Source organism: Triturus cristatus, chromosome 8, assembly GCF_964204655.1.
Source record: "Triturus cristatus chromosome 8, aTriCri1.1, whole genome shotgun sequence".
NCBI lineage: Eukaryota > Metazoa > Chordata > Amphibia > Caudata > Salamandridae > Triturus > Triturus cristatus.
In genome coordinates, this window is record NC_140591.1 from 1,083,282,608 (window position 1) to 1,083,296,716 (window position 14,109).

The following is a 14,109-nucleotide window of genomic DNA, read 5'->3' on the forward strand; positions in this document are numbered from 1 at the left end:
AGGCTCCCCTGGAACCACTGCCTGTCGTTGGCACCCCCTTTGAAAGGGTGGGCATCGACATTGTGGGGCCATTGGATCCACCAACGTCTGCCGGTCACAGGTTTATTCTGGTTCTGGTGGATCATGCCACCCGGTACCCAGAGGCTATCCCTCTGAGGACCATTACTGCACCTGCAGTGGCACGGGCTCTTATGGGAATTTTCACCCGGATGGGATTCCCCAAGGAAGTTGTGTCGGACAGAGGTACCAACTTCATGTCGGCATATATGCGGGCTATGTGGAAAGAGTGTGGGGTCACCTACCGGTTCTCCACCCCTTATCACCCCCAGACCAATGGTCTGGTGGAAAGGTTTAACAAAACCTTAAAGGGCATGATCAGGAGTCTGCCCGAGAGCCTGCGGAGGAAATGGGACATCCTCCTACCTTGTGTGCTGTTTTCTTACAGGGAGGTACCACAGAAGGGAGTGGGCTTCAGCCCCTTCGAGCTGTTGTACGGACATCCTGTGCGTGGACCCCTCAGCCTGGTGAAGGATGGATGGGAAAAGACTCCCAGAAAACTTCCCCCTGATGTGGTGAGCTACATGCTGGCCTTTCGTAGCCAAATGGCTAGGTTGTGGAAGCAAGCTTCTGAGAACCTCGAAGCCAGCCAGACGGTCATGAAGGAATGGTATGACCGAAATGCTCTCCCGGTGGAACTGGAGCCTGGCCAGAAGGTGTGGGTGATGGAACCTGGAGAGCTGAATGCCCTCCAGGATCGCTGGTCAGGTCCCTTTGAGGTGGTTGAGAAGAAGGGCAAGGTCACCTATGTGGTGGATCTTAAGACCCCCAGGCAGCCCCATCGGGTGCTCCATGTCAACCGCCTCAAGCCTCACCAAGAGAGACCCGAGGTCACCTTGATGATGGTGACTGATGGGTCAGAGGAAGAGGAAAGTGAACCTCTTCCTGACCTTTTTGCGTCCCAAGAGAAGGATGGGTCGGTGGAGGGAGTGATCCTTTCACCATCCCTAACTCCCGAACAGCAGAGAGACTGCCACCGAGTTTTGGAGCAGTTTGCTTCCTTGTTCTCACTTAACCCGGGAAGGACTCATCTGTGTACCCATGACGTGGACACAGGGGACAGCCCACCTGTGAAGTCCAAGTCTTACCGGTTGTCAGATAAGGTAAAGGCTAGCATCCATGGAGAAGTTGCCAAGATGCTAGACCTGGGAGTGATTGAACCTTCAAGCAGTCCCTGGTCCAGTCCGGTGGTATTGGTACCCAAAGCTGCCCCGCTGGGCACTACCCCAGAACTCCGGTTCTGTGTGAATTACAGGGGACTGAACTCGGTGACAAAGACCGATGCTCATCCTATCCCAAGGGCGGATGAGCTCATTGACCGGTTGGGAGCTGCCCAATATCTCAGTACCTTTGACCTTACCTCCGGGTACTGGCAGATCTCCCTGACAGATGGAGCAAAGGAAAGGTCAGCCTTCTCCACACCTGAGGGCCACTACCAGTTCTGTGTGATGCCCTTTGGGCTCAAGAACGCCCCTGCCACTTTCTAGCAGCTGGTGAACCAGGTCCTCTCCGGGATGGAAGCCTTTTCGGTTGCGTACCTGGATGACATCGCTGTCTTCAGCAGCAGCTGGGAGGACCATTTGTGTCACCTTCAGGCTGTCCTTCAGGCCTTGCAACAGGCGGGTCTGACGATCAAGGCTAGTAAGTGCCAGATCGGGCAGGGGTCGGTAGTGTACCTCGGTCACTTGGTGGGTCGGGGCAAGGTGTAACCCCTCCAGGCCAAGATTGAAACCATCATGGCCTTGGAACCCCCCAAGACTCAGACGGAGGTCCGAGCCTTTCTGGGCCTCACTGGCTACTAGTGACGCTTCGTCAAGGGATACGGTACTATCGTGGCCCCCTTGACTGAGCTCACTTCTAAAAAGCACCCTCGACGGGTAGTCTGGACCGAGGGGTGTCAACAAGCTTTTGACACCTTGAAAAAGGCAATGTGTGCGGCACCTGTTCTCAGGGCCCCTGACTTCTCCAAGGAGTTCATCGTCCACACGGATCCGTCGGAGCATGGCATCGGGGCAGTGCTGTCGCAACTTAATGACGAGGGTCTGGACCAACCGGTGGTTTTCCTGTCCAGGAGACTACTCCCCCGGGAACAGAGGTGGAGTGTAATTGAGAGGGAGGCTTTTGCGGTGGTGTGGGCTCTGAAGAAGCTGCGGCCATACCTGTTTGGCTCGCACTTCCTCGTTCAGACCGACCACCACCCCTCAGGTGGCTGATGCAAATGAGGGGCGAGAATCCCAAGTTATTGAGGTGGTCCATCTCCCTACAAGGAATGGACTTTAGGGTGGAACATCGCCCAGGAGTGGACCATGCCAATGCTGACGGTCTATCCAGGTATTTCCGCCTTAGTGAAGAGGACTCCCAAGGGGTTGGGTAGCTTCCCCCACTTTCGGCTGGGGGGGACGCGTGTTAGACCTGTCAGCCCTTTGGCAGTTCCCTCCTCACATTATTTTTTTTCTTCTTTCTCGTCCCTTTCCCTTCTCATTTTTTTCTGTCCACTAACAACTTTGTGGGTGTTGATGTAGAGGCTCTGGGCGCCGCATCCTCACTACCTGAGGGAGAGGCGCAAGGTGCTTCACTGAAGAAACAGGAAGAAGGAGGTTAAATTCACAAAATGGTGGTTCCAACTGTCACCTCAGCACCAGGGCCATGACTGCCATGAGAGGTTCCGGAACCTTCTGGGCCCCTCTGGCCAGTCAGGTCCCAGGTGATAAATAGAGGTGGCAGGAGGGCGGCCATTTTAGGATGGAGTTGAGCTGCAGTTCAGTCAGGAGTAAGGCACTTGAGTAGAGAGGTGGCTGCGCTGGACAGGGAAGGGACAGGTCTCAGGGTCTGCACGACTCCCCTCGTCAGTGACATCACCCTCAACCTCCTGACCGGTCCCTGAGTGCAGCCAGTGACTTTTGAGATCCTCGTACCTTGGGAGGTCTCCAAGTAATTTGAACCCCTGACCCACTAGACCTGGGAGAGAGCCATCGCCTGGGCTATCTACTATCGATTCCGCTGTTGCCTGGGATTCCCGGACTGGCGTGGCGTTTGCCACCATCTCTGACAAAGAGGAGAGGTGATTGTGCCCAAGCCCTAAGAGTCTAGTTGGCCTCCACAACCGTTCCGGTGTGAAATCCGGCACCCTTTACTTCAGCCCCCCCCTCCTCGAGACCCATCTTGGATCCCTGGCCGCCACCCTCCCCGAGGACGAGAGGGAACCTGGTGTCCTTAAGAGGAGTCCGCTGTCGTCGAGAGGCCTGAGGTGAGGGATCGGCCCAGGTGTGTGGCAGGCGAGAGGATTGAGGAGATCGACAGTCAGGAAGTGCGGGACGTGAGGCAGTGAAGCCGCTGTCCTAGTCAGCTGAGAGGGGCCTGAGCGCCGCCCCCTTGTTGCCGGACGAAGGCGGAGGCCGCGCCCACGCAGGATGCGCTGTTCCAGGAAACAGCAGCGGAAGCAGAGAGACTGCCTACGACGGTGCCTGCTAGTCGAGTCGGCAGTGTGGTAAAGGTTCAGCCTCGGTGCGGTGGCGGGGAAGGAGAGAGGCTTCCGTCATCGAGGGGAGAGAGAACACCAGGACGAACCCCATGGAGGAGGTGGCCCAGAGGGTGTGAGCTATTCCGTTCCCCCCCCCCTCGTGCGAGGACTTCCTTGTTGGCTACCCCACAAGCTCCGTTCCTCGTGTGAGGGAACGCGTCTCCCAGCAACGTGGACCACCCAGGAGGAGGACACCGCTTGTAAACCGTAAGCTGGGTAACGCAGCGCGGGGAGGGGGAACCCATTAGAGCCGTTGTATCTAACGGCATCGGGGCACAACCATGCCTGTAACCAGGGTAAATTGAATAGCAGGCACACGCCTGGTGTTGGAGGTAGCGAGGTGAGCTCTAGCCCCAGGGAGCGCCTAGAAGTACAGCGTAACGGGGATGGATTAGCCCCAGTGTTCAAGTATTCTACCAGTAAACTGTCTGGAAGTAGCCAATTGACTGCCAACAGTACTTCCGTTGTCCTGCTAATTTTTTATATGTAAAGAGCGGGTTGTTAAAAACAGTCTAAGGACCAGGAAACATAGTACCTAGAGAAGCCAGCTGTCAGGAGAACTCTAATTAGATCCAGGGTTACCCTGAATTGTGGAAACGGGGAGTGTTCTTCAGAGCGCAGTCTGTGAGGAGTTAGTGTTCCCTCCAGAGTCAAGGCGCCGGGTGGAAGCCACATAGCGTGTTTAGATACCTGCTGGGCTAGAGTTAACATCCGAGGTCCATTACTGTCCAAGTAAATGCAAGGAAATGTTCATCCCGAAATGTAACAAAGTGTTTTTTCTGTAATGTGATGAAAAGTTAAACCTGAATTGTATTAACATGTTTTATCCCGAAATGAAGGGAGACGTTTATCCTGAAATGTAATGGAATGTTTCTTTTTGGAGTGTGAAATTGAGTAACCGAGTTGCGAAGAAGAGATAAAGACTTCTGGTAACTTTTAACATCGATCGGTGTAGCGTCTCTTTTATCCCCTTTTTGAAGTGGTGTGGCGCAAGGTGTGAATTGGGTGTGGTGCAAGCACAATGTGCGTTTCCGAATAAAGCCTTTCTACCAGAGCCAAGTTACCTCTAGGGCGCAGGTCCAACAGGAGGTATTTGTCGTTGGGCAGACCTTAAGGTCGGTATTAGTTTGATGAGCTGGGAAGCATTTAGCAACTGCACCAACGGTCTGCTGACAAGGTTAAAATATTATCAACTAAGCTCTTGGTGGGCTACGCAAGATTGGGCAGAGGTTAAGGATGCTAAATTTGACCAAGTAATGAGAACTGGGCAGTGGCATAAGGAAACATCATTTCGTATTGGGCCTTTGTGGAGACAGAAGGACATATTGAGAACGAAATTTTTAATCTGTGGTACGAAGAGCTTGAAAATCGGGATTTAATGCAAATGTGGAGTAATTCATATGCTACGCTGCGAAAAGCAGTAAAATCAGCACCACTGAAACAAAATCATCTGTTTACCACATATAGGGTATATTGGTCTCCTGTAAAACTTTCTAAGTTCACTGGCAACATCTATACCTGTCCCAGGTGCATGCAGGTAGAGGCTGACGATACACATATGTTTATGTTATGTTAATTTTTTTTCCCTTTTTGGAATGCGATAATTGTTTTTCTGGGAGAAACCATTGGGATACAGTTATAAGTAACATTATGTTTCATTTTTTTCGGTCTAAGTTTGGATCAAGAAGTGTAAATCTCTGCCGTAGAATCCAACATTTTGTTTTATGTTATTTTGCTGGTAAGACGGGAAATTTGTAAACTATGGAAATCTGGAAATCCTCCAACTTTTCCTGAATGCCTCAGGAACATTGTATATATTAGTGAATCTGATATCTGATATTTAGGGTGGTTAAGTCTATTTGGAGGGCGTCTGCTGCTGTCATTCGATATGTGCTCTAAGGACTGTTTTTAGTTTTAAAGAGGTTTTGGAGGACAGACATCAACATGTCGGGCATGGCTGTGGTGCATTTGGGGTAATATTTTAGTATAGAGCCCTTGCTGACCCATTTTAGGCCCTCTAGTCCAAATTCTAATCTCACCAATGAATCCCTGGTGTAATATGGCATCCTAAAAGCTCTTTTGCAGGCTTTTAGAAGTAGCTTCTCCATGTTCTTAGCGAGTAATCCCAGAAAAACCTCGCTGCCGTAGGTGATGGCTGATGGTAATGTAGCCCTGAGCACTTTTTTTAGGTCTCGCGAGCCAAAGGCTCGAAGAGACATTTTATATGTGGGTTTTTCAAAGTGCTACCCAGTCTTTTGGCTGGCTTAAACCTTGAGTGCACGAGATCACATGCACGTGCACAGCTGCTCCTCTGCTCATTGCATTCCCCCCTCCCTTCTCACCCAGCCCTTTGATGCTCTGCTCGATTACTTTCCCTTTCGCCGCTTTGACCCTTGCATTCCCCCCTCCCTTCTCACCCAGCCCTTTGATGCTCTGCTCCCATCTCCCTCCTCCCTGGGCGTGAAGGGAGACAGAGCCATCCTGCTTGATAGCCGTGTCTGCGATCACTTTAATGAAATGCAGCGCTCGCTCCCCTGCTTTCACTAGGCCCGTTTGGCTTCCTCGCGTGTAGATTTTACAGTGTACACCTACATAACTCGCATTTTGTTTTTTATTTATCTTTCTTTATGTTAAGGCTTTGTGTTTTGCTTATTGGTGTATTCTTCTGCTGTTCTCAAAATATAGCGCAAACTCGACTTAAAGGTATTGGAGCGCTTTACATGAGCCTCAGTTCATATGCATTGTGAGATTAAGTGATTTGCCCAGGATCACAGGCTCTTGAACCAACGCCAAGACTGGAACCTCCCAGCCCTTTGATGCTCTGCTCCATTGCTTTCAGATAGGCGCTTCGCCTCCTCGTTAGGGATAACAAGCGCTATAAAAATCCAATTACAATAATATTTTGAAAGGATGCATGCTGGCAGACTTCAACAGATGAAGCACACCGCAGGTAAGGAGAGCATATATAAGTCAAGGTTGTTTTCTGGAATAATGCAAAACATCTTAAATATTTTGCGAGGGGGGCAAACATACGTGCGGATACATGTAGAACAGTGTACACCTACATAACTCGCATTTTGGTTTTTATTTATCTTTCTTTATGTTAAGGCTTTGTGTTTTGCTTATTGGTGTATTCTTCTGCTGTTCTCAAAATATAGCGCAAACTCGACTTAAAGGTATTGGAGCGCTTTACATGAGCCTCAGTTCACATGCATTGTGAGATTAAGTGATTTGCCCAGGATCACAGGCTCTTGAACCAACGCCAAGACTGGAACCTGCTTTCCCAGTTCCATAGTCGCAAAGCAGCCTGGACCGTAATACTACATCCTGGGTAGAGGATGGGAAGGAGGGGGAGAGACAGAAGCCACACAAAAGCTCGGCTCGCTATGAGCTCGAGGTTCCAACAGCACCTCGAGCTGAGCCAGGCTCGAGCTTTCAGTGACTTGCCCGCCTCGAGTTGCTAAGCACCGGTGCCCAGAGGTGTGGTTCCCTCACCAAAGCACAAGTCTGTCTTTTTCTAACACCCTTTGGGTAGGGGCCAGTAGGGCATTTCTCTTGCTCGCGTGAATATCACTCTTGCCACTGATTTCTGATCTGGTGGCCAGTGAGTGAATACGTTGTACAGAGCGCTTTTGGATGTGAGTGTTATAGAATAACTGCTGATTTAGACCCCACTTCTTGTTTGTTTATGGAGCAGAGAGGGTGGGAGGACCTTAGTTTGGCAGCAGAAGTACAACACTAGAGCATGTTCACAAAAGTGGGCTAGTAGTGTCCTATTCATGAAAGTGAATTAAATGGGTTGACTTATTAACCAGGGCTAGTTTGCATAGCGTTCTATTAGATAAAGTGTAACATAATCGTAAAAAAACACGCCGATTTCTGAAAATCCCTTTTCTACACCCTGCAACAACTTCCTACAAACGCCCACTCCGTTATGGATACTCTGCATCCGCCCTACACCACCACTACTTGCACTGCATTTGTAAGGCATTTATTAACCAAGTCTCGCTGTTTGGAAGAAGGCCTCCTGGTCTGTTGCTTATTAGGTCTGGCTGAGACAGCGAAAGCTGTCTCTTTGACACATTTTGTAAGTGGATTTTTGAAAGCGCTTCCCCTGGCATAGAGCTACAGTGCACGAGGCGTGCACGCGCGCAAAGCAGCCATATGGCTTTACGTCGCTCTCCCTGCCTCTTTGACCCTTGCATTCCCCCCTCCCTTCTCACCCAGCCCTTTGATGTTTGGATAAAATAATGATTAAGCTACTTTGCAGGCACTGATGTTAAGCACAACGCTATGTTACACTGCGGTTACTTCACGGATTGGAAACAACTTTATGTAATGGGCTAATGCTTTCGGTGAGAATATTAAGGAAGAGTGACCACGGAACTGTTCATTGCCTACATCAGATTTGGGTGCATCTGACTAAAGCAGGTGAGGTTACTTTAATATGGGGGCTGGGTTATGTTACATTTGCAAGCCACTTAAGAGTCCACTCTCTGACCCAGACAGTTCCTCTCGCCATCCTTCTGTAGTATTCTGTGCTGAAAGATAACATTTCACAAGTCTGAAAATGCACATTTGAAGCAAGATTTTAACAGGTATCTCCTATGATATAATCAATATTCATCAATCATTTACAAAGCTCAATACACAGCTACTAAACAAGCTGTAACTACTTGTTAGGATTTGATTCGTGCGGAACAGACTACAAAAAAAATATGTATTATTCTTTTGAGAAAGAAAGAGCGCCATTTGGATTATACGGCCATAAACCAAATTGTCTTTCCATGCTGAAATCAAATGAGCCTTCATTATCCAACTCAAAGATGTCCTTTTATCAACTTCATTTGGGTTGACAGTCAGCATTTAAACTTACGAACTACAGGTTATACACAGATCTCCGCCATTGATGTTCAGCTCACTGAGCCCGCTATTTTAACAACTTCTTGTTCAAAGCAGAAACACTATGAATAACATTCATTGGTTGCATCTGGTGAGAAACAAACAATCCTCTGCAACAGTGCAGGGTGAGAAAATAAAGTTGACCTCACAAAGTATGCATTACCTTCACATACCTTGAAAAAAAACACTAATAAGCGCCGACAAACTTTACATAAATGGCACCTTAATTTCATTTATTCATTAAAACAAATTCCACAACTAAAAAACTAGCATCAGCTACCTAGCAACACCTTCTTAAAGCTTGAAGAGGTAGGTTGTTTATATCATCGGGGGTGAGGGGGGTCCACATATATGAAAAGATATTACCTGCTGTCACATGTAAACCTATTAAGCTGCAGCAATCTGAAAACTGTGGCAGCAATTTTACTAATTTAGATCCACCGATTGAGAGGCCTCCATACCCAGAGTGAATGACAAAAGGTGACTATCGCAAGGATACATTACTCTTGCATAAAAGCTGTAACCGTATAAAATACACTAAAAGTATATGGGATAACTTATTCCTAAGAATGACTATGAAACGATCAGAGAAGCGAAAACCCCTCTGCAACTCTTCAAACACTTAAATAACTTAAGCCCAGAGCTGCCATCACAGTACCACAAGCACCAAAAACATTTCAAGGGCAAGGGAAGCAAAAAACAGTCTTTGCACAAAAAATAAGCACTCCAACAATGCCTTGACACTGTGCGAAAGCTCTACTTACCTTGAATTCTAGTCAGATCACTATGTATTTTCAGACGCTGTTCCTTTAGCTATATCAAAATACACCTGCAGCAAGAACAGCTCCAGCATACTCTGTTTATAAGCACACTGAACCCGTATTTTGTAAAAAGTTCTTGCACGCCCTCAAACCATTGCACAGAAAAATATCAGCACAACAGCGGGAGGGGAAAAGGAGCCTCCTTAGTTTCAGCCTGCTGAAAAAACACGAGTGAGAGAAAGGAGTCACCACAAGCCAGCTAAGAGAGAGACTACGCTTAATAGCCTGAACTGATCAATGTTGATCTTGGTCAAAAGGCATTGGCTGCCTGGGAAATGGAGGAAAATCCAAACAACTTATAGTCAAAATACCTAATTTACCTAGGAGGAACAGAGATAAAGAGATGAGAATACATCCTAATGGGCTCTGCAACAGGATACAGAAGTCGGTCTCTCCTCACCCTCCACCTCCGTCTCTACTCACCCTCCACCTCCGTCTCTCCTCACCCTCCACCTCCGTCTCTCCTCACCCTCCAACTCTGTTTCTCCTCACCCTCCACCTCACCCTCCACGTGTCTCTCCTCACCCTCCACCTCACCCTCCACGTGTCTCTCCTCACCCTCCACGTCTCTCCTCACCCTCCACGTGTCTCTCCTCACCCTCCACACGTGTCTCTCCTCACCCTCCACGTGTCTCTCCTCACCCTCCACACGTCTCTCCTCCACACGTCTCTCCTCACCCTCCACATGTCTCTCCTCACCCTCCACACGTGTCTCTCCTCACCCTCCACACGTGTCTCTCCTCACCCTCCACACGTGTCTCTCCTCACCCTCCACACGTGTCTCTCCTCACCCTCCACACGTGTCTCTGCTCACCCTCCACACGTCTCTCCTCACCCTCCACACGTCTCTCGTCTCTCCTCACCCTCCACACGTCTCTCCTCACCCTCCACACGTCTCTTCTTACCCTCCACACGACTCTCCTCACCCTCCACACGTGTCTCTCCTCACCCTCCGTGTCTCTCCTCACCCTCCACATGTCTCTCCTCACCCTCCACGTGTCTCTCCTCACCCTCCACGTGTCTCTCCTCACCCTCCACGTGTCTCTTCTCACCCTCCATGTCTCTCCTCACCCTCCACGTGTCTCTCCTCACCCTCCACGTGTCTCTCCTCACCCTCCACGTGTCTCTCCTCACCCTCCACGTGTCTCTCCTCACCCTCCACGTATCTCTCCTCACCCTCCACACGTCTCTCCTCACCCTCCACACGTGTCTCTCCTCACCCTCCACACGTGTCTCTCCTCACCCTCCACACGTGTCTCTCCTCACCCTCCACACGGGTCTCTCCTCACCCTCCACACGTGTCTCTCCTCACCCTTCACAAGTGTCTCTCTTCACCCTCCACACGTGTCTCTCTTCACCCTCCACACGTGGCTCTCTTCACCCTCCACACGTGTCTCCTCACGTGTCTCCTCCTCACCCTCCACATGTGTCTCCTCCTCACCCTCCACATGTGTCTCCTCCTCACGCTCCACATGTGTCTCTCCTCACCCTCCACACGTGTCTCTCCTCACCCTCCACACGTGTCTCTCCTCACCCTCCACACGTGTCTCTCCTCACCCTCCACACGTGTCTCTCCTCACCCTACACGTGTCCCTCCTCACCCTCCACGTGTCTCTCCTCACCCTCCACGTGTCTCTCCTCACCCTCCACGTGTCTCTCCTCACCCTCCACGTGTCTCTCCTCACCCTCCACGTGTCTCTGCTGAATGTCGCACACTGCTGAATGCCGCACACTTCTGCACGCCGCACACTGCTGCATGCCGCACACTGCTGCACGCCGCACACTGCTACACGAAACATTGCTGCACGCCACACACTGCTGCACGGCACACACTGATGCAACCGGCACACTGCTGCATGCCACACACTGCTGCACACTGCTGCATTACTCACTGCTGCATGCTGCACGACACTGCTGCACGCAGCACACTGCTGCACGCCGCACACTGCTGCACGCCGCTGCACGCCACAGTGCTGCATGCCTCACACTGCTACACGAAACACTACTGCACGCCGCACACTGCTGCACGCCGCACACTGCTGCATGCTGCTGCACGTCACAGTGCTGCATGCCTCACACTGCTACACGAAACACTGCTGCACGCCGCACACTGCTGCACGCCGCACACTGCTGCACGCCGCACACTGCTGCACTCCACACACTGCTTTTATGCGAGTTTATGCTACTGACATTGTAAATGACAATGCCTTTTATTTGTTTTAAAACCAAAACATAAATAAAAGGCATTGTAATTTTACAATGCCAATAGCTCAAACTCTTAGAAATGCGAGACCTATTGCATTGCAAATGCTTGGTATTGGGGCTGAAGTGGGGCTTTCAAGACAAGCATTCAATTGGCAAAGTCTGGTGGTAATTAGTGTGGCCTTATCTTTAAGGTGACACAAATTCGTTTTTGGTCCTCCGTGTGCTGAAAGTGCCCAGGTATTTATAGGATTTTGCTCCTGTGTTTTTTAAGGGGTCAAGGGACCAGTGACATTTTATTTGTTTACACATCCTTCCAAATGATATCACCTTTGTTTTTGAGGCATTTACTATCATTTTGTTTGTCGTATTGTATATATGAAGGGCGTGTAAATGCATATTAAAAGTCTATTTTTTATTAAACTATACAAAGAAATTTACTAGTCTTCGGAGATATGGGTATTAGCATGTGACAGGGAAGTTAATCAAACTGTAGTGAAAGAGGAGACCATACTGATGCTTTAAGGAGGAAAGCCTCCTTCAGGTTGAAGATAATTGGTTGACTTCATTTGCTCTGACGTCTTTGTGGGACCTGGGTGTCTGGCAGACCACTGAGATGTCATTAGTACAGTAGGTGTTACAGGTTATAATCAGAATCCATAGAAAGGCAATAAAGCCAGCTTGTTACCAGCCACAAACCTTAGGTACGCGCTGTTTTAGCTCTTAGAAAGATCAGAAAGTGTAAACAATCTAGCTAAAGATGTTGGGGCAGATTTACAAGCCCCTTGCGCCACTTTTGCGTCATTTTTCCCATGTTAAAAATGACGCAAAAGTGGCGTAAGGGGCTTGTAAATCTGCCTCGTTGTATCCAGATTTGTTCGCATTTAACATGGCACTGAATTTCAGAATGACTTGGTTTTACTACATCAGCAAAATCCAGGCCTCGTAACACATGCAAAATGTTCTGTCTTTCATAGCAGGAAACATTGTAAAAAAATTAATTTTCTACGCAATTTCATATTTTAATGCTAAGTTCACGGTCCTATCATGATTGCTGGTTGTTGTAACATGTATTCAATTGAGGCATTGCTGTGACTATGAAGTCTAGCTAAATGACAAGACCCTGACTTTCTGCAAAGCGTTACTTAAATTCTCTTAACAAGCTCTTTATGGGTACACTTCGCCTCCATGGAGCCATCTTCTTTAGTCTTAAAGCTTGCTGGTCAGCTATCATGAGAAAAAATATATTTTGTCTACAAATGTCTATGAACCCTGAAGTAATTGTTTCTTGTGCACTCTTAAGTCATGCACAAGGATTAATGAGTTAGTTAGTGATAATGGTCATTTGTATAATGGTATACGATTGTTTGATATCGATACTTACCTACTTTACACAGTTAGGGGCTCCCTGCTGGAATCTTTGTCTGATATGCAAGGTCAAATCATTGGCAAAGCTGACCTAGCCTTTGATGCTGTTGTAATAGATACAGTGAGTACCTATTAATAAAAAAATTATGAAAGGGCTATATAACATGTTATGATAATGATTATTAATAATGTTATTATTAGTGGGAGTATTTGTCCTAGCATTAGCCTTGCTATATACTTTTATGACTGGACAGCTCTCTTTTGCTTTGTTGACGTGCTCTATTTTATAACTTTTACTGCAAATTGTTTTTTTTTGCTTGAAAGTTTAACATTTTGTAAAGATAAAACACATGGCGTTGTTTATTTGTATACTATTTCTCATTTGCTCACACACCTGTTTACCCACAGATTCCCATGATGCAGTGTTGAGATTTAATTCTGCTCCCACTCGTGGCTATGAACATGATGTTGGAAATAAAACCACCATGCGTATTGTAAATTCCCAGGTAAGGACGGTATACTTTTAATCTTTACACCGTACATTTTTGGGTTCAGCTTCATTTTTATTCTTAATAATTTCATATTCATTATGAAGCATTTTTTAATGAACAAGGAGGAACACTGATGTCTTAGCGGTCACAGTACCTCATGATTATGCCTCCCTCTTTTTCGATTTTAACGATTTTTTCAGATAAATACAGACAGAAAAAACATTAATTTTTATGTCTGTATTTATTTTTAAATGTGCCTAAAAACAGAAATTGAGTTGCTATTTGAGTGATTTTAAATACTTTCTGATATGGCTGCCAGGCCAATAGCTGTGTGGATTGCTAGGTAAGAGGTGGGGAGGGTTAAAAATAAAGGAATGTTTGTTAAGAGGCCTAAACAGTAGCAGATATGCACAAGGTTGATATTTAATTTAGCATATTTTCATATAAGTGCATTGATTTGTCTCCTTCGGGTGTTCATAGCATTGAAACTTGGTAGGCATTCAAACATGAGTGCATATTTATCAGTTTAACAAAAATGGAAATATACTAATTTCAGTTTAATTTCACAAAAAATCAAAATAAATATGGAAAAAACAGATAAAATTTAGAAAAAATAAATATGGATAAATACAGACGGAAATGTAAAAAAAAAAAACGGGAGCCCTACTAATGATTTACAGAATGTCCTTTGAATTCTGGAGCACATTCACTTGGAGAAAGAACTCTAAAATGCTTCTATTCAATGAAC

General features: G+C 47.5%; 1 protein-coding gene across 1 annotated transcript in view; it reads left to right on the forward strand.

Annotated features, from left to right (window-relative positions):
- The window catches only part of ST6GAL2 (ST6 beta-galactoside alpha-2,6-sialyltransferase 2), a 262,980-nt gene that overhangs the window by 148,532 nt on the left and 100,339 nt on the right, over positions 1 to 14,109 (forward strand). The window contains exon 3 of the mRNA XM_085622618.1: positions 13,279 to 13,376. Within this exon, the coding sequence (XP_085478744.1) occupies positions 13,279 to 13,376 (98 nt within the window). The remainder of the gene's footprint in view (positions 1 to 13,278; positions 13,377 to 14,109) is intronic.